The sequence below is a fragment of the Coptis chinensis genome, chromosome 3, assembly GCF_015680905.1.
Source record: "Coptis chinensis isolate HL-2020 chromosome 3, ASM1568090v1, whole genome shotgun sequence".
Classification (NCBI taxonomy): domain Eukaryota; kingdom Viridiplantae; phylum Streptophyta; class Magnoliopsida; order Ranunculales; family Ranunculaceae; genus Coptis; species Coptis chinensis.
Window position 1 is genome coordinate 2712737 of NC_141458.1, and position 24115 is coordinate 2736851.

Genomic DNA, 24115 nt, shown 5'->3' on the forward strand with positions numbered 1-24115 from the left:
ATGAACATTGATTGTTTATGCCCAAATAGGTTAATGTACCTCATGCAATATGTTGAGGTATGAACAATGATTGTTCATAACTCATGTTGAGGTATAAATAATGATTGTTCATACTCCAATATGTGTTCTTATTGATCATATATTATTATGTTGAGGTATAAACATTTATTGTTTATACCCTAAATAGGTATAAACAATGATTTTTCATAGCTCATCATGTTAGTATGAACAGTGATTGTTCATACCCCAAATAAGTATGAACAATGATTGTCCATACTCTAATAGATGTTCTTATTGAGCATACATTACGTTGAGGTGTGCACATGGGTATGAACACTGATTGTTCATACTCCAATAAGTGTTCTTACTGATCATACATTGTGTTGATGTATGAACAGTATGAAGAATGAGTGTTCATAGCTCATGTTAAGGTATGAACAATGATTGTTCATACCCCAAATAGGTATGAACACTCAATAGATGTTCTTACTGATCATACATTATATTGAAGTATGAACATTAATTGTTCATACCCCAAATAGGTATGAACAATGAGTGTTCATAACTCATGTTGAGATATGAACAGTGATTGTTCATACCCCAAATAGATATGAACAATGATTGTTCATACACCAATAAGTGTTCTTACATACTGATCATACATTATATTGAGGTATGAACATTGATTGTTCATATCCCAAATAGATATGAACAACGAATGTTCATAGCTCATATTGAGGTATGAACATTGATTGTTCATATCCCAAATAGGTATGAATAATGATTGTTCATACTCCAATAAGTGTTATTACTGATCATACATTATGTTGAGGTATGAACAGTATGAACAATCATTGTTCATACTCCAATATGTGTTCTCACTGACCATACATTATATTGAGGTATGAACATTGATTGTTCATACCCCAAATAAGTATATTCATATGAATAATGAGTGTTCATAGCTCATGTTAAAGTATGAACAATAGGTATGAACAATCAATCATACTCTAATAGGTGTTCTTACTAATCATATATTATCTTGAGGTATGAACCACTACACCAAAACAGCTTTTTTGTGACGCCTATTTGGCGTCACAAATATTATTTGTGATACCAAATAGGCATCACAATTTAGGCGTCTCAATTTGCATCACAAAAATTTATGACGGCATATTGGCGTCAGTAATTTGTGATGGCATTTTGGCGTCAGTAATTTTGTGACGGTATTTTGAATTTGTGACAGCATTATGGCATTATGGCATCACTAATCATATTTTCATTTTGTTTTTTAAAAAAACATAATAATGCACCTGCTGCCATATATTTAGAAACTACCTGCAAGTGCTCTAATCACTACTATACAATTGTTTCCATTCATCCATCCACATTTGATTACCACACAAATAAAAGAAAAAAATCTTATATTAAAAATATTTAATATATATAACATTGTATTATCAACAAACAATATAATTGTAACCCTGCTACATGTGTAGTCCTACAAAGTAAATTTCACTCAACAATTGTATTAACACGCTTACACTTACAAAGAGCCAATTCTAACACCTACAATTCAAGGAACCAGTGGACAACGACTTATAAAACGACAAGAAAGACCAGTGTATAGACTGTAATTACAACCTCTAATCTTACTCCTCTCTCCTTATTTTCTTTTCTTTTTTTTCTTCTGGCGTTCTCACTCCCTTTCTTATATCTCTTCTCCTTCCACGTACCGCAGCGGTTATCTTGCGGTTCTTGGTCCCGCTCTCCCACTCTCCACGTTTCGCAGCAGTTTCAGAGCGGTTGGGATACCGCGGATCTGATCTGCGGCAACTTTGTCTTCCCACGCTATACCGCGATCCGGTCCCTTTGTCACCACTAACCTCCTAGGTCATGTGTACGCCCTATCTGAGATGCCCTCTCGGCCCTATTGTTGGTCCGCATGATCGCAATGGTGCCGAACTACTCTTTCTCTTTCCGTACACCCTCGTTGAATACTTCTTGTCTGACCCTCCCACTCTGTCCCTTTATCTCTTTCTCCCAGCACGTGTTCCACGTGCTTCCTCTATCTTGCCACGGAAATACGGGAAATACGGGCGACGCTACCAGATGTCATTATCTTCGAAAATCGAGATGACACGCGTCCCTATTCCTTTGGTTCTCTGTCGGTCAGTTACCCTTTTGTCCCTGCCCCCTCAAATCCAGCTTAAATCTCTCTCCTCTCTCACAACCCTCAAAACCCTCAAAACAGTAAACCCTCACCATTTTTCTTTTCAACTTCACCTTCTTCAACCTCTTCCCCTTTTCCTGTCGTCACTTTCTTCGCGCAACCTCCGGCACGTTTTGGTTACGCCCTCCATTGCTTTGGCCCTCTTGCTACAGGTTTGTCTTAACTGTTTTCCTTTCCTTTCCTCTCGTTATTTGTGCATTCATTGTTTATTGTGGGGGTTGCTTCCTCATTATCTTCTTTTCCTAGATTAGCGATCTATCTTTTTTCTGAATTTCCCTCCTTACCTTTGTTTCCATTATGCCTTCATCGGAATGTGAGGTCATCTCCTCCACCCAATCCTCCGCCACCACATCAGGTAAATCTGGATCCTCTACCCCTAGATCTAGTCATCAATCCGCGGACAGATCTGAATCCCCGACTTCAAACTCTACCGATCCCACCCGCTGTTCCATCTACCCGGGTAGGACACCTTCTCTGCCATCACGGCCGCCCTATTACCGCGAGACCCAATCTAGATGCCGTTAAGGCCCTTTTTTATGGCATTCCTGGTGACATTATTCTCGAACATGTGTCTGGCGTCACCCACTTTCCTCACTTAGTATCACCGCGCCCTGGTTATCTAGTAGCTACTGTAGGACAGATAGCAGCCGGCTTACGTTTCCCTTTGACTCTCCTTGACGTCGAGGTCTGTAACCATTTCAACATTCCTCCGTGTCAGGGCATAGGTAACTTCTGGCGTGTTATGTATGCCGCCAACCACTACAATGAGACTCACTCCCCCAAAATACAACTCCGTGATATCCTTGCCCACTTCTATATAAAGAAAAGCACTAAACTGGGGGGTGTGGGATATCAATCCTTTTGCACTCGTCCTCAAAAGAAGTCTTTCCTTCTTCACATTACCACTTCTGACAAGGTGTGGCATCAGTACCCGTTGTATGTGTCCGGTAATTTTTTATCCGCGGACCTCCCTCCGGAAGTTTCTCTGAGGCATCTCCATTTCCTAACAAGTGGTAAGTAAGCCGTTAGGAGTCGCGGTATTTATCTCTCACCTGTCACTAATTTGTCTTTGTTCTTGGTGATGTAGGTTGGAGACCAGATTCGCGATCCCAAATATACAACGGTGTTTACTCAGAAATTTTCCAATCCCTCCGCGAACTCGGGAGTTCACAGTGTGAAGTCCTTGGCATTGATCCGGAAAAAGCCACTCCTCTGTTATTTTTGACCCTTCTAAAAACATTGGCAAATACCAAGGCCCCTCTATCGCCCGCCCCCAAAGAAAGAAAGCCCAAACCATCCCCACCTCAAAAAAGAAAACGTTCGTCTTACAAGTCTTTCAACTATACCAAAAAAATCTCCCATTCACGAGCTGTTGCTCAACGTGCCGCGGCTACTAAAAACAAGACTACTACCGCGGAAACCCTTCCCCCTTCCTACTCTCGTGTGGCTGAGTGGGAGGACGATTTTGCTGCTAATACCGCTCCCCCTTCTGCCACCGCCATGGATGTGAACAAATACAAGCTTTGGGACAGCGACTCTGATGGGGATGCTCCTGTTGACGTGTCAAATAAGAGCCCTCCCACCAAAAGGGCTAAAACTTCTGCCGCTGTTCCTTCCCCAACTACTGGCTGCAATGAACCACCGCGGTCTGTGATATCTTCACGCCGCCCTAGACAGGATTCTTCTTCGGCTGGTCCTTTAACCTCTGGGCCTGTCGAGGTGTGGCATCCCAAGTTCAAGGCTAGGGACCGCGATGTGACTACACGAGACTCGGCTTTGGAAAACCCAGCCGTTGCCGCCTCTTTATTTTTCAGCTCTCACCTGCCGCGGGATCAAGCTTATGGAGATGCTGGTACCGTTGCTTCCCACAGGGCCTCCATTTACACTGGATGGGAAAAGGTATGTCTGGGGCTAGTGGGTAGTGGTTTACCAATTGTCTATGGTATCTCTCCATTCTTTGTGCTACTCTTATACCCGTATATGTCTCTCGCGGTGAAGTCTAGACATCGGCTATGTGCTGCGTGCCCGACCAAAGACCGTGGAGAACTTGACGCGGGCGGCGGGAGATACACTATACGGCGGGCTGGAAAGCAAGGGCACGCCAAGCCGGAAGGAGGGGACGCGAACCGGATCAAGGCGATCAAGCTTCATAAGGAGCTCCGGTGTAGGCGGACGCATAACCGCGATTACGTGCGGGTGTCAATTCAAAATGGACAGCCTCGAGAGGCGGAGAGGCTTGCCACTCTGCTGCTTGTGGATAAGGTCGTCCAAGAGTCGCGGATCGATTTCGGGCGCTTGCTACTGAAAAAGATCGCGACGCTAATCGCAACAACAACTTGATCGTTTTTTTAAGCGCCGTACCGACCGCTTCCACCGCCTCCTCTTGTTGTAGGGACATCGTCCCTTGTAGAACCAAATGTCGCGCCTCGAAGCCGTTGAGACGCCGACCACTGGTGTCGACTCCCATCCAGTAGCGGTCCCTTCTCCAAGTCTGGCGAATGAAGATGCCAGCATCCCAGTCAGTGAAGATGAAAATACTTCTCCTGAAGAACCGACTACTGGGCCTCAGTAGTAACACATGTCGGCTTACTTTCTTTGCAGATGGCCTTGGTTTTGTAACAGTTAAACAATTATCTTTGTGTTTGTGAAACAATGGCTTTTGTAGCTAGTACTTTTGTGCTCCTTTTGCAATGTAATTCACTATTCGTTGTGTTTCGATTACAACGTATTTTAACTTCGTTATGCATGGAGCCATTGATCAATATGTTACTTTGACTTAATCCCTTTTCATTTGCATCTCCAAACTCCGTTAGCTGGACATTAGCTATGATTGTCCCTTGTTATTTGGGCGCACTGTTGGTGAAGGGCTCTCTTCCTCCTGCCTTTACTATTTGTATAGTTTTTACACAAGTTAGGGTTGCCCCTAGTTCGATTCAGACAAAGAGTCCGCGAAGGGATCTTTCCCCCCGCGCTCGCTTTGTATAGCTGTGAAGCTATTCCGGGTTGCCCCCAGTTTGATTCGGACTTACAGTCCGCGAAGGGCTCGTCCCCAGCGCTTCGCTTTGGACAAATTGTGGAAACTAGTCGGGGTTGCCCCGGTTTGATTCGGACTTACAAATCCGCGAAAGGCTCGCCCCCCGCTCTCTTCCAACGGCCGGTGAAGCCTTTATAGGCAGCTCATTTTGCCCCGGGGTTGGATTCGACGTGTAGTCCGCTGAAGGGCCTCGCCCCCCGGCTGTCTTTGAATGGCTATGAAGCCCGAGGGGTGACTCATTTTGCCCCTATTTTGATTCGGACGCATACCCGAAGGCTCGCCCCCATTGTCTTTGAACGGCCAGTGAAGCTCGATAAAGGCGGCTCATTTTGCCTGATTGGATTCGGGACGTATAGTCCGCGGAGGGCTCGCCCCCATTGTCTTTGAACGGCTGTGAAGCCTGATAGGGGCAGCTCATTTTGCGCCTAGTTTGATTCGGACATGTTGTCCGCGAAGGGCTCATCCCTTATGCTGTATCTGATTAATTTCTATGCATGCTATTGAGCCAGGAATGCAATCTTTGTTTCATTAACTTAGAATTCCGCACATAACATATATATATTACACAAAAGATGCTTGTTTCATTGAAAGCTAGCTACACACTGCTCCTCTCATGGAATTTTTTCAGCATTCTTATATTCCATTGTTTCTCCACAGTTACCCCTCCCGGGGTCTCTATTTTGTAAGTACCCGAATTTCCCTTTGCTGTCACGACATACGGTCCTTCCCAGTTGGGTCCCAGTTTGCCGTCATTCCCCTTTTTAGTGGCTGGAGTAACCCTTCGCAGCACCAAGTCCCCAACCATGAATCCTCGCGGCTTTACTCGTTTATCATACTGTCGCTGTAACCTTCTATGATACTCCTCCAGTCGTATGCGAGCCGTATCTCTTTTTTCCTCCATTATATCCAACTCAATGGCTAATATATTTTCATTAAGACCCCTTTCCACGGCCCTGGTTCTTGTCGTTTTCTCTATCATTTCCACCGGTATGACAGCCTCTACTCCATATGCCATTGCGAATGGTGATTCATTCGTCGAAGTCCGCGGTGTAGTACGATAAGCCCATAAAACATGATTCAATTCATCAGCCCACGCTCCTTTTCGGTCTTCCAATTTTCTCTTTAAATTGTCCATGATGATTTTGTTTGATGCCTCGGCTTGGCCATTCCCCTCCGGATTATATGGCGTCGAGAACTTCTGTTTCACTTTGTAGGCTTGAAGAAATTGACGTACCTTTCCCCCAGTAAATTGTGTTCCATTATCTGCAATCACTACTACAGAATGACACATATACCACGGTCAATAAGAACGTTTATACCACGGTTCTTCCAAAAACCGTGGGAAATACTTATATACCACGGCGGAAATTTCTTTGGTCATTGGTTTACTAGTATATGCCACAGTTACATGAAAACCGTGGGATAAGTTGGGCCATATTCCATGGTTAGTTTTTTTTTCAGCATGAGAGTACTTCACATCCCCACTACCTTAAACATAAACAGTGGTATATAAATTTTCCACTTTCTACCGTGGTTTATGACTTTATGCCAAATAGTCAAATACGTGAAAAAAAAATACACAGTACGAAACTCATTCAAATTGGATTCCCCACTACACCAAAAGGGTAATTTTGTAACGCTCTCATTTTTCACTTGTAATGTTTTTTTAACTGTGACACAATTATTAACGTTTATAAAGCGTTAGCATGTACTTTATATGTTACTTAAATTTTAGATAATTATCGAAATTAATTTGTCACGGTTGACTAACACATGGATGCCGTCAGAAATAAAATAAAAAAGAAAAAAAACTGAAAAATAAGAAACAGTATAAAACCAATCCCGCACTCCTCTCTCTCACTTTCAAAGGAGGGAAGTGGTTGGCTCAAACCAGTACTTCTTCATCTAAAACGAAGGTAAGTTTTTTTCTTTCTTATTTTGTTAGTTCTTACTTTCCTTCTTCTTCTTCTCTTTTTAGGGTTTGGAAAATTAAGGTTTTTATTTTCGTGCCTTCCTCTTCAATTATCTTCTTTAATTGGATTTCAGATTTCGGTTTGAGAACGAGTTAGCACTACTACAAAAATAGGCATATATAAAAAAACGCTATACTAAAAATAGGCATTCCACTTAGTAAACCCAGCGCTATCCTAACCTGGTACGTTTTCCACGTTTGGTGTCCCAAAATTCTTCTAAACGCTATCTCAACTTAACACGTGGGTAAACCTGGCACTTAAACTTCACACACGCACGTGACATATTCAGCAGAGGATATATATAACCATTAACTTGGTGAAAAAAGAAATAGAAATCCCTAGAAACAAAATCAGAAAGGAACTCCGATTGTTCATGGGATTTGAAGTTGGAACACCACCGAATCGAGTTTGCTACTACAAGACAAGTGAATATACTTGTTTCCACTTTCCAACGCCTCGTTAATACTCTTGGTACTCCTAAAGACATCCCCGAGCTTCGCGACAAGTTGTGAGTCTTCATCATCATTTTTATTTCTTTCCAAGTTTTACGTTTCAAAATTTTCGTGAATTTTTTTGCATCAATTGGTATGTTGGTGTTGTTTTCTTATTGCAGCCATCATTTCTTCTCTGTAATTCCAAATCATCTCTGTTCAAGCATTACTCCTGAAGAGAGATGGAGACTCCTGAAGACATAAATGTCTCTACCGTAGGCTCACCAACAAAGCACAAGATCATGGAACCTGAGGAAAAATTGGCTATACCGGATATTCATAATATACCAGTTAAGATTAAGAGAGCAAATGATTTTTATATGGAATATGCAGGGCATGAAGAGCAACCAAGTAATGTAGAAATTATACTTTGGTATGGACCTAATTGGATCTAAGGCAGATGATTCATTACCCTTGATGGACCAAAATTCACAGTGCTCACCATGTTCCCCAAAAGAAATGAAACTGTGAGTACTTTTCCTTCTAAATACAATTAATTATTTATTTCATTTTATATTTCATTTTCAGTATATATTAGAACATGCCTTAGTAGAGCGCCTTGTGTACCCAAGGCGCAGCTCAGCTGGTTTGGAGTACACCAACACTCGTGAGATTGACATGCATCTGACATTTGAGTTTCTTGGGACTCTCTAGATAGGGGATTGCTGATTTGACCAGACTTGGGTACCTAGCCTCCGGACCATGGGCTGGTTCCAGCACCCCGGCTTTAAAGTCCCTGACCTAGTTTTGCAAGCTAAGAAATGGCTAAGCAATGGCGTTGCCTGAACGAAATTTTATTTCTTTCCTAAAGTACTTTGAATAATTTGTGTTGTTTTCTTATTGCAGTTAATAATGCAGACAGAAGACAAGGTTACATATTGGACGGTTGGTGAAAGATACTACAACCAAACTTAAACAAGCTAGTGAAATAGATCAATATACCAAAGTTAGTGTAAGTACAGATCAATTACCTCTGACGTGATTGATTCTTTTGATGTTAACTATCGATTAGGTTTCCATGGTTTTCAAAAGTTTGCTTTCTTCGTAACTGAGTGGTTCTTAGTTCTGATTTTTTTTTCCCTATCTAATTGCAGGCAAGCAAAAAGATTGACGATGCTAAGCTTGCAAAAGATTTCCAGGCAGCTTTAAAAGAGTTTCAGAAGGCTCAACGTCTTGCAACTGAGCGTGAAACATCATATTCAGTGTCCCAAGTACTTCCCCCTTCAAGGTATTTTTTCTCAAATGTCCAACACAGATTCAAGTATAACCATAATATGATGTAATTCTTATAAATGTTTTGTGTGGCATACTTGAGTGCAACTGCAAACACATTGTACTTCTCTCTTGGTTCTAATAGCAAAACAAAGAATTTTAAATAGTTGATAACTAAAGATTGGTGTGGGCTTGGGATGCGAAGGTTTATAGTTTAGCGCTAAGGATTTTGCTTCATTTTAACTTTGAACGGCTGAAGTTGCACTGCAATTCAAAACTTACGTCCCAAACTCCTAATGGCCCATTAGCACGCACCTATATGGGGTCATTGTTTAATCAAGTTGTTATTTTATTTCGGGACTCGGTAGCCACCCATCATACACAAGTCGTGGGTTCAAACCCAGGCCTCTGTTTTTTTATCAGTCACAATCTGGGGTCTGTTTAAAAAAACGCCAGCTCCATAACCAAGGATGAGTTTCCAAGATCTCTAAACGGGTCGGGCAATTGGGTCAAGAAGAGGATACACAAACGGTACCCAAGATCTGACCCAAGTCGTCGCGTCGGGTGTGTTTCAAATAAAGTTATGGAAATCTACTCAAGCCGTCGCGTCAAGAAGAGGAAATCTACTCAAGAAAGTTATGATATTTCCCATATCCTTTGTTTAAATGATGTGTACCTTAGCTGTTATGGGTGAAATGTGTTGCTGCTTGTTAATGTTGCTTCACAAGGTATTTCAGTTTGTCGTAATGTCTTGTCACTCTAGTGATGGTGATCATTAATTTGTCGTTTTAATTGCTTTAGTCCCTACTTTTTCGCTCAGCGCCTTATTGGTTTGGACATGGGAGGACTGTCTATTTCATCTATATGTATATTGTCTCACCCACATTATTTCGGTTGCTTTTGTGGATTATTTGGTTCTTAAAGGTTTGCATTGGACATTCTTTTTATACTTGTGGAATTTGACAGGTACCACACTCCCCCTTTCTTACACTTGCAGGATTTGGAATGGATTGTTACCAAATTTCATAAACTTATTGTCAATTTCTCCTTTTCTCTCCTTGTTCATGTCAGGATTCATCACTTGGAAGTTTAGTTCAATTGGCCCAGTATGTGTTTGCATATTCTTTACAAGGTATCATGGGCTGACATTAGCTAGGTAACTTCCTTTTTTTTAAAATGAACTCAACAATTATATTCCTTGGTTGTTATTTAACTAAAATGGGAATTGCTAGCTTGCTAGGTCTGTTTTTGTATTCATAGATTCTTTTTTCTATATGTTAGGCCTGTTTTGTGACCATATCTACTTTAGTCTATGTATATGATGCTCGTGCTTGTTGTGTTGTTTAGCTTGTGTTTCCTCTAGTTATTTGTTAATGTCACTACACCATAAGTCCATAACTGTGAGTTAGATGGTGAGTCTGTTTCAGGTGCTTGTGTGCGCGAGCATGCGGGGGGGTTCTATTTCAGGTGTTTTTGCTGTTTGTGAGGTTTGGAAGGGGGGTCTATTTCAAGTGGCAGACCTTGTACCAATATGAGTAAGGAGTTTTGTGTTGTGTATCATGTTAGACCATACAAATATTTCAATATGCCATTACCATGTGTTAGATATTTTGAATCTATTGCAATTTATGCATATGAACAAACTTTTTTTTTATTGGTTTGCTTAAATATTTTTGTACTCTTGTTAATTTGTCGGATTGAACTCTACTTGTACCTTGGACAATGAAAATGAACTTACCTGGACGATAGTTCGTTTATAACTTAACTCGAGTTTTTAGTCTTGTTAACATTAATTGATTTTCTAACTTCATGAAAAGAATTATTTGCTTCCCAATGTCTTATAGAAATGCATTGGCGCTAGCCTTTTGTGTAGTAGTGGGATGAGCTGGTAGTATGGTACGTTTTCCGCGTTTGGTGTCCCTATATATATGATCTCTTCTATTATTTTAAATCCCTATTGAGGTCTCTATTATGTTTTTTAAAATTATAACATTCCATTGAATTAGAATAAGCATGAAATCTTTGAATAGTATAGATCTTGCATGATGTATAAGTAGTTTTTATGGATTAATCGTGCTTCTATCTATATATTATGTGTAGTATAGTGTGGAGATATAGTAATTAAGTACTTTCCTATCATTATAGGTGAACTATGTAAAATGGTAAATTAGGGGGTTGAAGTACAACGGATCCATAAGCTCGAAATGAAGAGTGCTCAAATAATTGAGAGGTTGATGGTTCGAATCCATTTGGATCCAATTTCTTTTTTAGTCATTAATTTAATAATTTAAATATGCATATGAATTTTATAATTTTATATTAACAAAAACAATAGCATTTTCCTAACGCTATAGAAATTTAATAAAATGAAAGAAATGCTATCGTTTTGAGGTAGAAGCGCTATGGAATATATTGCATTTTTAACAAATGCTATAAAAAATGTTATTATTTTGATAGCGTTTTTAGACAAAATGCTATTAATTTGATAGTGTTTTGGACACAAACGCTATCTTAAAAAGTATAGCATGGCCATAGATAGCGTTTTGTAAATGCTACGAAATAAAATTCATAGCGTTTTTCCTATGCTATCTATGCACTTTTTTGCAGTAGTGTAGGTTTCTCAATGTGACGCTCTACCTTTCTGATTTGGAAAAGTAATTTTGGTAAAAGATTTATGAACATAGGTTCGTTGTTTGTTGATTCGCTCTTAATGTTCGCTAAAATTTTAAATTGTTTGATGAAAGTTTGAACTTTGTTCTCTTCTATTTTTCACTCGTCGCAGATCTTGTTTCGATCTCATGGTTGGACGAAAAAAGGTATGAAAACGGTGGAATTTGGCAATTATGTTGTTATCTTTATTGTTTATTCTCCTTAATGATTTTTTTCCTGTTGAAATGTAGGTCTCTGATATGTTTTTAGTAGAAGTATTTGTGATTAGCGAATGCTCTCTGTAAATATTTCTGTGTTTGTATTCTGGCACTTGTATCTGGATGGGTATGGTTTAACTCCAACCTCAATTTTGATTGCTTAAAATAAGTTGTTTTACTTATAAGAAACAAGTTTTATTGGGTTTTAAAAGCAACTGTGGTTTTCTTAGTGGTTACTATTTAAATAGGTATGCATTTTTAAGACTCGACCATTCCCAAATGTGCCAAAAATCAGATCTTTGGTCTGATTAACATATGGTTGCATTGGAGTTCGTGGGGTTTTTTTTTAAGTGCCAAAAATATGTGATTTGATTGTGTTCATCCAATCGCTAGGGATTTGTTGATGCATGCGATGATCATGATTTGTTGATTAAAAATAGTGTAGTTTTCATAGAAAGTAACACATGCGTGTTTACACATCATTCTTGTTGATGTCGGTATATAGTATAAACAAGCTCCACTCCTATCACTTACAAAGTTTGGATGGTTCTAGATAATGCATAAGAGTTCTATACCGGATAAATATCTTGACCATATGTATATATAGTATATCTCAAATTGAATATACACTTCCATTTCTATATTAAGAAAAGTTGACACGAGTCTTGGAAGTTGAGCGTGACTCCCCTAGAGAATTTCAGCCACTACCGTTTTATTACATTCAAATATGAAAGCTTCTATTTGATCGAAGATGTAGTTCAAATTTGAACCTCATATGTTTGCGATATTGCTTCTCGATGCATTTATCCTTTTTTTTGGACAACAACTGATTATGCTTTTGATGCCATCCCGGATGTATATATATATGGTGAGTCACATATTTGTTTTATGTCCGTTTTCTTTATGCATTTGGATTTTTCCGATTTTCTCTTTAATGTTCGATTTTTCTTAAAGGTAAGATCTCTCGATCGAGGACATAAGGGATGTGAGGTTTCATAACGTTGAGACCGGCTTCGAAAAAATCTTTGCTTTCGAACGCATGCGATCAAGGTATATTCATTTTTACCCGCGGTGAATTCAATGCTTTCAATGGCTGCGAAGTGGGTAGAGTTGGTACTTACCTTGTAGGGTTTATGTTGGTCACCTCGACACTTAAATGTTGTAATCTATATATCCGAAAACATTGTTTCTAGTCATTTGATTAAAACAAAGAAGGCCCGGTTATACTTTTGAACATATATTCCACTTTTAGTAGCCGGTTTGCACATGTTAGAAATTGGAAGGGAATAAGGTCATAGAATTCAACCGTTCCCACCTTGGTATATTTGGTCAAAGCTAAAATAAGTTTGATTAAAATTACGATGATCACAGAAAATCAGAAATATAGAAATTATTATTTGATGGGATGGTTACATAGCCTTTAAGATTACCATAAAAGTGATCCACTAATTGGACTCATTAGATATAGGAGTTTTCCTCCTACCTAAACGGTGCATGCATGCATGCTCCTAATATCTTTGTGGTGGTAAGGGATCTATCTGAATGAAACCGGCCAATAGTATTGTAGGTTTGCTGAATTTCGGCATTAAGTCATGGCCAAAGTAAGTGTTTTCATATTTTTTTTCTTTCACTTCGTCAAGTATTGACTCATGGTTGGTGTAGTTATTTTTTTTTTTATTATTTTTTTTTTTAATTTTTTCCAATAGGTGGTGTAGTTGTAGTTAAGTTTTGCTGTCATTCATTGAGAATTACTCAAGTTCGATTGCTCTACCTCATTGTAAGCTTGTAGCACTTTACACTACCATTTGACATGTGCTATCTTTAAACATGTATACATCACATTAGGTCTCAAGCCAATAATCTTAAATGTTGTTGGTAATCTGCTGAAGATTTTAAAAAAAGGCGGCATTCAATCACTTATATTCCTAAACTAGCTTTTTGGTCTATGTTGTGCAAGTACATGTTCTTTATTTTATGTTCTATTAAGGTTGATAGTTGATATTCATCAGTCAAGAATGTGGAAGTTCTTATCGGTTTCTCTCTTGCGGGTGATTCAAGATAAAGGGATATGTCGACCATGTAACTTAACTAGAAACTGAAGGAGACATACACGCAAGATGAACTTGATGGTGTTCGACTTCGATATTATTCAGTTCATCGGGGAAAATGGGGTGTTTGGTCGGGGTTTAATGAGGATGAGTTTTAACTATGTTCGGACCCCCTCGGTTTAATTTATGAGTCTTACCTTTTTAATTTATGAAAAAGAATTTGATGTTTGTTTTTCTTAGTGCACTCAAAAAATTAATGGAAGTTTTTTTTTATTATTATTATTATCTTTTTGCAATGTTTGATAGTTTATTATACATTTTGGAATTTGTTGGGAAGATGGAAATGTTGTATGTAGGCAGTTTGTGTAAATTTTGTTATGCAGTACGGTTTTAAGTGGAAGATCGTTACTAGCATTATTATTAATATATATATATATATATATATATATATATATACCACAGTTTGGCATAAAACAAGTAGTGTTTAGTATAACTATATACCACGGTATTATAACACATACACTAATATAAACCACGGTTTCAATAGTTTATATATGCGGTTCGTTGACAAACCGTGGTATATAATGGGCATACAAACCACGGTTCTTTGAAAAACCGTGGTATCCGTTAAACATATATACCACAGTTTTGCTATTATTATATACCACACCACCTATTGTCGCGGTTGTATAACGATTGGTAAATATATTTATACCACACTTAAAAACAATTGGTATAAGTGTCATTCTCGTAGTAGTGAATGATTGTATGGGGTAAACCGAATCTGCATATTATGTTCTCCCGGAGGAACTTCTTCACATTTTCTTCTTTGACTTGTCAGAAGTGCCACCCTCTACCCACTTGGTGAAATAATCGATTGGCGGCCAACATAAATCTTCTCTTGCCGGCGGGCCGTGGGCAAAGGCCCCACTATATCGAAAGTGCCCACATGGCTTAACGGCCACGGACTAAACACATTATGAAGTGGCTCGCGGGGAATGGATTAGTTGTGCAAACCTTTGGCATTTCTCACAAGTTGTTGCATACTCTCTGTTGCATCCTTCTTCATATGAGGCCAAAAATATCCCCCTGCGATATCAATCTATGGGTCGTGGTTCGGACCCGAGTGACTTCCACAATCACCTTCATGTACTTCGACCAACACTTCTTGCACTTGCCGTGGCCCTATGCATCTCGGTGGTGGTGGTTTGAAACTCTTTTTGTACAAATCCCCATCTAACAAAACATATCTTTGGCTAACCTGCTCCATCCGGGCGTCTCTCTTTGGCATTTTTCTATCTCGCCCCATAAGAAAAGTTTTAATGGGCGCCATCCATCCTATCTCCTTTTCAATGGTGAGACACACACTCGTTTCGATGTACTAGGCACGTTTCAAAACTCTTACTTCAATAGAAGCGACCTCCGTTTTCGGAAGCACCGCGGCAACAAATGCTAACGCGTCAAGATATGTCCGATTTCGCCGCGGCCCAAATGAGCAAATTGAATCCTTTTTTGAACTTACCGCTTTTTGTCGTAGAACCTCTAAATATCGTGCCATCCTTGGACAACGCGCCACAAACCCCCATTCATCGACAAATAACCAAGTTAGAGTCCGAGAACACCGATAACTTCGCTTTTACTCCGGATCCGTGCCATATTCAAACCTCGCTATCATCGCTTCATATTCGACTCATTATTAGAAGCCGCGAAATCCTAGTTTCATTGATAACTCCAGCCTTGTGTTGTCGAGTCACTAAAACCACGCCAATCCCATTTCGGTGTCAGTAGGCGATCCGTCGAATACTCTCCAACCATTCTTGGCGTATCCCAGTGGTCCAAGGATCGCGACAGATTCTTCCTCCGATCCATAACCATTTCCTCTCCCCAAGTGGGATCCTACTGGAAATTCTACTAGGAACTCCGCCATGGCTTGCGCTTTTTCATTTGTTCTAACGATATTTGATTTCAGAACAACTAAAGCATCACCGCCCATTTCAAAGATTCTCCACGACTTCAACGCTTCAACGCTTTGAGAGGCAAATTTGTTATCACTACCAATCGAGTGTGCATCGAAATAGGGTTTCAACTTTAATGCAGAGAACATCAACGCTAAAGCATACTTCTCAATTCTACTGTATCGCGTCTCAGCGGCTAGCATGGTTTTACTCTGAAAATAAACCGGTTTCTCTATCTTCTCTACAATACGCACAAGAACTGAACTTATCGCGTACTCTGAAACCCCCAAATAGAGATACAATATCTCTCCTTCCTCTGGCCGTGATAGCAAAGGGGCTTTCCCTAAATAAATCTTCAACTCCTGGAAGGCTTCCTCACACTCAGTGGTCCATCGAAAATCGGCATTTTTCTCAAAGAAGCGCGATACAACGGTCGTGATTTGTCCGAGGATTTAGATATAAATGTTCAATGCCGCGACTCTCTTCCCCGCCAACCGTTGCACTTCTTTTTACATTCTCGAGGGGACGGCATCTCCACTAGGGATCGACCGCGGGATTGGCCTCTATTCCACAATACGTGACTATATAACCCAAGAACTTCCCGAAGATACCCTTAATGTGCATTTCTCCGGGTTCGACTTCAGACTATGCTTCCAAGATATGTGAAAGGTTTCTGGAGACCCTTCAAATGTTCCTCTTCCGACATGCTTTTCTCCACCATATCATCAATATATATTTCCATACCCTTTCTAATCTTGTCCTCGAACATTTTTCCCCAACCCAATGAAATGTAGCCCCCGCGATTCTTCAAACCAAAAGGCATTCTTGTATAACAATACGTACCTCCTTCCACCACCTAATGTAGTCTTTTCTTGATCGGGCCAAACATCGCGACTGGTTATATCCCATGGAAGCATCCATGAAAGAGAATACCTTGAAACCAAATTTGTTCTATCTACTAACTCATCCACCCGCGGCATAGGATACTTGATCTTTTTAGGACACTCTTTATTTACGCCTCAGAAGTCCACACACATTCGAACCTTTGTCGTTTTTTGGAACCGCGACCACGTTGGATGACCACTCCGTACATCCTACGCCCCCGATTATACCCGCATCCCTAAGCCGTGTATAACTTTTTTCAGCGAATCCCTTCCGCCAGTATTGGGTCTTACGCTTCATCATCTTCGTCTTATAGGTTTCGCACCCTCCTTCATGTGTGTAAGTGATGGCAAGCTTAACTCGGATCTATTCTGTGATATCTTCAATCGCCAAGCAAATATGTCAACATTCTCTCGCTAATAATTGTGTCGGTTTGAATTTCCACTCTTTTGGCAAGTCCGACCTAACCGGTAAATTTTTCTTCCTCTCCCACCTTTGTGTTCACGATCTCAATTTCATCCGGGGTTTTGGCCTCGATGAGACTTCGCATCCTTCAAATTGAGTCTCGCTTCTGTAATTGCTACGCTTCTCCCTTGTCATTCGTCGGCTTTTCACCCCTATTCCACGGACCATACTTTTACCGTCACTTGGTGTATATTCGAGCGAGCGACTGATCCCCTCTTTATTTCATTTACCCCCCGGCGGGAAGCGGATCACGATAATAGGTCGACGGAATAGCCTTCATTTCATGAATCCATCTTCTCCCTAGAATGACATTATCTTTGGGACCCCGTGATCTACCACCATAAACCGGTGAATACCGCCGCCGGACCTCGACATTCTTCGGGCAACGTTATTTCCCCATAGGCTTTGTCATGCTTCCATTGAAGCCGCATAAATTAGTCCGAGAAACCCTCGGTGATCCCTATCTATATTCATCTCTTCCATGGCCCCTATGAACAACATGTCTACTGAACTTCCACAGTCTATCAACACTCGCTTCACTAGATAATTACCCATTGCTATGGTAATCACCAACGCATCTTCATGCGGCGAAATCACTGATTCCAAGTCTTTCGGAGTGAAAGTTATGTTTCCTTCGGCAATCGCGGTTCCTAAAACTAACCGCGTCATGCTTGTCACCTCATTAACCTGTTGTAAGCTCGCTGTCCTTCTCATCTTGTCACGGTGGGCATTCCTCCCGAGTGTCTCTCCACTGTAAATGACATTTATTGTTCCCAAGATCCTAGCGGGAGTCTGTCCTCTCTCCGCATGATGAACCTCCGCGACGTACTCTCTAAGCATCCCCTTCTCAATCATTCTTTCCACCAGCCACTTCATGCAGCGCAGTCCGTCATACTTATTTTCCTGCCACAATGGCATCTGTTGTCTAAAATGATGCAAATGATCAGTTGGGTTGCCTTTCCCATCATACCTTTCGAATCTTGGTTGACTGAATCTCTTAGGTACCTCTGAATTCCAGATCGAATCCGCCAGTGGATTCTTGTTGAGGTTAGCAACCTCCTTTTGAGCGGCACTTTGGTTCATTTTTTCTACCGCACGGTTAGCTTCTCTATCTTTCTCGATCATGGCTGCGTACCACTTCCAAATAAGTGATGCCCTCTACCGTATCTACTCCCCTAGACTGGTATACCTCATTCTCCCCTTCCATCTCACTGCCCCGGCGATCCCCATGTTCCATGTCTTCTTGTGTGGTGTCTCTTTCCTTTCTCAACTCATCGTTCTCGTTTCTTAATCTGACTATTTCTTCTTGCATAAGTCTGGTGGCGTCTGCCGCCACATCAGATATGTCTTCCTCTCTACTCGCCTCTCTTTCTTCACTCACTTCTTCCTCTACTACCTCTCGAACAACTTCTTTTCTAGGTCTTCCTACCCCTTTTTTTTATTATGGTGGCCATTTTATCTCGCTATTCCCCACAGACGGCGCCAAAATGTATAGACTGTGATTACAACCTCTAATCTTACTCCTCTCTCCTTCTTTTCTTTTCTTTTTTTTCTTCTGGCGTTCTCACTCCCTTTCTTATATCTCTTCTCCTTCCACGTACCGCAGCGGTTCTTGGTGCCGCTCTCCCACTCTCCACGTTTCGCAGCAGTTTCAGAGCGGTTGGGATACCGCGGATCTGATCCTGTGCAACCTGTCTTCCCACGCTATACCGCATCCGGTCCCTTTGTCACCACTAACCTCCTAGGTCATGTGTACGTCCTATACAACCAGCCCACCATAGTTTGTCTTCATAGCCTTCTTTTGAACTTCTCTCAGCCAAGCTTAATGCAGGCTCACTGCAGAATCTAACATTGAAGAATTAACTCTATACATACTGCCTTGTAACAAACTTGAATTGCAGAAGAAGCTTTATAGATCGAAGCTTCTCTCCTTTACTGTTGAAGAGTGAGACTGCATCAAAATATCAAGCTTTTTCGCATAAGTGGGCACAAGGGGGTTTGTAAGCATCAGCACCTAATATAGTAATACACTGTGAGTGTAAGTAATGGAGAGAATTAAATTTCTTCCATGCCTAATACATTTAAACACACACACACTGCTCACCTCCAGTGCACACTTTCGATTATCAAGCATGTCAACATCCAATTGTACTTGCTTTAGCTGCAGAGAATATTCATAGACCACAAAAACATGGGTAGCAAAAAATAAAATTAGTATATGGGATTCATCAAAAAATAGATCGAGAATTCGAAAGATATGAACTACTTAAGTTATGTATGAGAATCTATTTATGCAGTTCTTACTAGTGATAGCAGCTGAAGAGGAACCTTCACATGCGACATAAACAACATGTTCCTCAGCTAATGCTTCAACCATTGTAGGAACCTTCACAATCTTAAGGGAGAATGACCCAACTGACCATGTCCACCATGTCCCCATGAAAGTACTTTCCCTTCATCTGAAATTTTAGCATGAATTATTAGGTACTAATCTCCAAAAGTGAACTGGCCTAACTTAAAAACAAAAATACCAGCTCTATATTCAAAAACAGACACTAAACTATCCTTTTCGGACTTAAATAATAATCAATTCCCAAGCTTGAATAATCCACATAAAATATCTATCAATGTTACGATGAAATATAAAAACTAGTGCATCCAACAGCTTATCTATTACTACTTACCCGTTAATGCTAAAGAGTGATAACCACCACTTACTATCTGAGAGATACGAATATCTTGAAGGGGTAGGAACTGGTTGCGGTTTCCAACCCCCAACTTTATCACCTCGTCCTAGCTCATAGTTGGAGTTTGCTGCATGAATTACAAGATATTATCAGCATGATTCCCACATAAACATTAATGACGGAAGTAAACAAAAATCCTTGTTTTTCAAATATTAGTATAGGCTCATGTATGCATTTCGTCTTACTTAAAATGAGGAATAATACAAATGGCAGGGAATCACAATCCAAATGAATCTACAACAGAAAGCAAGTAAAACAAAAAAGGAAATCCTTGCCTCCCCAATTCCAAAGTTGTCCCTCATTAGTCAAAGCCATCGTGAAAAAACCCCCACAAGACACTGCAGCCACAGGCACAGGCAAAATTTCCACTTTGGTGGGAGTACTATATCCACCACCCTCGTTGGGGCCACGATTAGGACCAAGACCCAATCTACCATCTCCTTCATCTCGACCCCACATATATGATAGGGCTATATACTAAAAGCATTACTTTTGTATTAACTCTAATTCTTTATAATTTGAATGAGAATCATATGGGAAAATGTTATGCATATTATATATGTTATTAGTTATATGCATGTCTAATACTTTATGTTGTAGATGATATGGTGTGAACACACAGAAGATCATATCATCAGTACCTTATAAAGTATAAGTAATCGTTCACAACCTATATGGATTTGGACAAACCATTGGTACGGTTGTAGTATAATCTGGTATTAGTCTACCTTGACTATAGGATTACACTAGTACATTTTGTGTGCATTGAACAGGACCAAGTGAGGTTGTTTTTTCTTATACTGACTATTTCGACCCCCACCTACGTGGCAAACGTCCATTAGTAGGGGTCTCTATTTTATTCATTTAATCAATAGGGCTAAAGCCCAATTTGCAATACCATGGATCAATGTACATGCCCATTAACTCATGTGTCTAAGGCTGAACCTTAGCCACATAACTTGCCACTAATGTATATTAATTTATGTCCAGATTCGTTTCTTATCAAAGAGATAATTATCAGTTGACAGTTATATTCTATCACAATTACTCAAGCTACAAGATTACTTGAGCTACAAGGATTATCTACTCTACCTATATAAATACCAAACTATTTTTCATAAGGAACTACGTTGAAACTTGATCCCTAGAGAATAGATCTTGGGTACGTAGGCAGCCATTATTTGGTTCAGTTTCATCTCCCTCAACATCAAATTCCTCTGTTTCTTAGTGTGTTCTTTACCATTGCTCTCGTTGTGTTGAAGTAGTTTACTGCCGAAACATAATTGGCGCCGTCTGTGGGGAATTTAGAATTCATTATCACGTGAAACAATCTAGACGGTAAGCACAGAAGCAGACCAAATTGTCGACATATTCCTCCGCTAATGGGACTCGCGAACCCTCCGAAATTCAAATCGCCAATGCAAGAACCGTTGAACAATCAAGTTGCTCCTAGTGGTAGGATCAATTCTCAACATCCAATCAGCGGTACTTGAATCGCCACCGCCATAACCGCGAAAAGGCAATACGACGCACGGCACCAACCCTAACGATCTTTGCAACAAGAAAACCGACAAGTCGGTAATCCTCCATGCGGTCCGCCGTCTTTCCATGTCGATCCTTCCGGTTGACATGGATATGGGCGTGGACATTACTCTCACACCAACTAACGGAAAAGGTGATAGTAGCGACCAATTCACCCTATCACGGTTGGCGTGAGTTACGACGAGTCAAAAATTTTAATAGGAACTTGAGAAGGAAGCTGGCAAAGAGGCAAAGGCCGGTGGACGATGCTGCAAATTCAATAACATCAAGGCGACCACGCAGGGACGCAGGCCATTCCAGTGTATAGGACCGTCTTGAAGATCCACTTCATCGTCCTCAGCAGCGTGTTATTTCTCAAACACAATCAACCAGTGCATGCTCTAAGAGTAATGACCCTATTACCAGTACTTATGGGGAGAATCAGATTGGCAGGGATAACTACTACCCTAGACATGTCCAATCTCAAATGGAAGATTTACCTCTGAGAAGCAATTTTAGGGAAGACCGACATCCGAGATATGTCCGACATGACTGGAAAGGCGGGCATCCCAGACAAGAGCAACAAAACAGGGAGACGTGGTATAATTATACCGACCACCCGGCCAAGGGTGACTACCGCCTAGACAGGTGAGTTCTGAGGGGATAGACAAAGACAATCACCGGTCGGATGATCGCGTACCACCAAAGATCTCTAACTCCAATAAGAGATAATGGAAGGTATCCTTCTCCACATGGGGCACGGCCGGGGCCCCCGGTTGTTCGAGCCAATACTTTAACTCTAACAGAACAACAGTTGAAAGAGTTGATTACAAAAGAACTTAACGATAGAGAGTCGGAAGGAGATCCTGGTTTGCATGTTCTATCGTTCAAAAATAAGTTGGTGTTATGGGGTGGAGATGATCCGCTCATGTGTAAGCTCTTTCCATCAACTCTAAAGGGAGAAGCATTACGCTGGTTTAGTGAGTTGCCTTCAAGATCAATTCACCAATACAATAAACTAGAAAATCAGTTTGTTAATCGTTTCTGCCATAATTGCAAGACGCCAAAGGATGTCGACTCACTTTTGAACATCAAGCAACAATGTGACGACAAGTTACATACTTTTGTTAGGTTAGGTTTCGAAGGCAACAAACACGCGCCGCCGCCGCTACACCGCGAACGGCGGTACAAACGCCCTCGAAAGAAGGTCCACGGAAGAAAAGTATAAGGAAAACCTTCATCCTGGGATCGGACCGACGACATGGAAGGCCAACCCGCAGATTTGAGGAAAATCGCCATCCTAGGCAGGTCCAACCAGATAGGGAAAGAAGGTGTCATGGAAGAAAGTATAAGGAAAACCTTCATCCTAGACTGGACCGACCTGACAGGGAAGGCCAACCTCGCAGATTTGAGGAAAATCGCCATCCTAGACAGGTCCGACCAGACAGGGAAAGAAGGTGTCACGGAAGAAAGTATAAGGGAAACCTTCATCCTAGACTAGACCGACCTGACAGGGAAGGCCGACCTCACAGATTTGAGAAAAAGCGCCATCCCGCATGTGTCAGGCCGGTGAGGGAAAAGAAGGTGTCCGCGAATAAACTGACTAGAGGGAAGACCACAATCCCAGACAAACTACCAACCTAGATAGGCTGGTTACACGCAAAGAAAAAGACAATCTCCAGTTGGACCTGAACATGTGTACCGCCTAAAATCTCTAACTCTTGTAAGAGGTAATGGCAGGTGTCATCTTCCACATAGGCTCGATCGGGGGCGTCTGTATGTTTAAATCTTCTGGATAAAATGGATTTCACCCCACTTAACACGAAGTCCCCTTGATGTAACTTCCCACTCATCATAAAGTTCATCTGAACCTTAACGAACCTTAACGAAGCTTGTCCGATTCATCCGTATCCGTTGCCACAAATTTCCGAACTGGTGAACGCCACTTCGGGCTTCCAACGCCTATCTTTCATGGATGTTTCTTGAGGTACTACGGATATCTTTGAATGTGGATGACAAAGAGTTCACTGCGCTTTCATCACCGACCAAAGGCATTTTTCGCTACTAATCGTTATGCCTTTTGGTTTGAAAAATGCGGTGCAACCTACCAAAAGCTTGTCAATACAATTTTTCCAATCTGTTTGGGAAAAATAATGGAGGCTTATATCGATGATATAGTCGTTAAATCGAAGCATACTGGTGATCATCTTTCCGATCTTCAACTTGTTTTCGATAGGCTTAACAAATATAACATGAGACTCAATCCCGCCAAATGTTCTTTTGGCCTCTCTTCTCGAAAATTTCTGGGATACCTCATGACTCGTAGAGGTATTGAGGCTAATCCTTATCAGATACGCGTTGTTATTGATATGCCATCACCAAAAAATAAGAAGAAAATTCAACGACTTACTGGTCGGCTTGCCGTTCTTCATAGATTTATTTCTAAATATTCTGATCGTTGTCATCCCTTCTTCCAGACTTTAAAGAGGGCGACAACTTGAAACATTGATTGTGAGATGGCATTGCAACAACTGAAGAAATACTTGGTCAGTCCTCCTATATTGACAAGTCCTTCAACGGGTCAACCTAGTGGCATATACCTGGCAGCTACATCTCAAGCTGTTAGTGCTGTTCTTTTCATTGATGATGTCGTACTATTGAAAAAGGACATGCTCTGGCTTCTTTGA

The 24115-nt window shown here is 40.8% G+C and overlaps 1 protein-coding gene and 2 long non-coding RNA genes across 7 annotated transcripts; 1 reads left to right on the forward strand and 2 right to left on the reverse strand.

The window, feature by feature from the left end:
• Positions 1 to 5862: 5862 nt before the first annotated feature.
• LOC147507243 (uncharacterized) lies at positions 5863 to 6282 on the reverse strand. Its single transcript, XM_086600685.1, has one exon. It carries the CDS (start codon positions 6280 to 6282, stop codon positions 5863 to 5865), a length of 420 nt encoding a protein of 139 aa, XP_086456811.1.
• A 2295-nt stretch (positions 6283 to 8577) lies between these two features.
• On the forward strand, positions 8578 to 12175 carry LOC147507244 (uncharacterized). 3 transcript variants are annotated; one of them, XR_015216170.1, is made up of 4 exons: positions 8578 to 8683; positions 8826 to 9909; positions 10015 to 10099; positions 10353 to 12175. It is a non-coding gene; the product is annotated as an uncharacterized LOC147507244 (long non-coding RNA). The 3 variants fall into 3 exon arrangements; XR_015216171.1 differs by having other exon boundaries at positions 8826 to 8959; positions 9868 to 10099; XR_015216169.1 differs by having other exon boundaries at positions 8826 to 10099.
• Positions 12176 to 18383: 6208 nt separating this feature from the next.
• On the reverse strand, positions 18384 to 20356 carry LOC147507245 (uncharacterized). 3 transcript variants are annotated; one of them, XR_015216174.1, is made up of 4 exons: positions 19845 to 20071; positions 19465 to 19619; positions 19265 to 19321; positions 18384 to 19174 (listed from the first exon to the last, which is right to left on the reverse strand). It is a non-coding gene; the product is annotated as an uncharacterized LOC147507245 (long non-coding RNA). The 3 variants fall into 3 exon arrangements; XR_015216173.1 differs by adding an exon at positions 20183 to 20356 and having other exon boundaries at positions 18390 to 19321; positions 19845 to 19974; XR_015216172.1 differs by having other exon boundaries at positions 18386 to 19321.
• Between the last annotated feature and the right edge of the window lie 3759 nt (positions 20357 to 24115).

Excerpts from the sequence above, each read along its gene's own strand:
- LOC147507243 (XM_086600685.1), bottom strand. The coding sequence starts at position 6,282 with ATGGCATATGGAGTAGAGGCTGTCATACCGGTGGAAATGATAGAGAAA.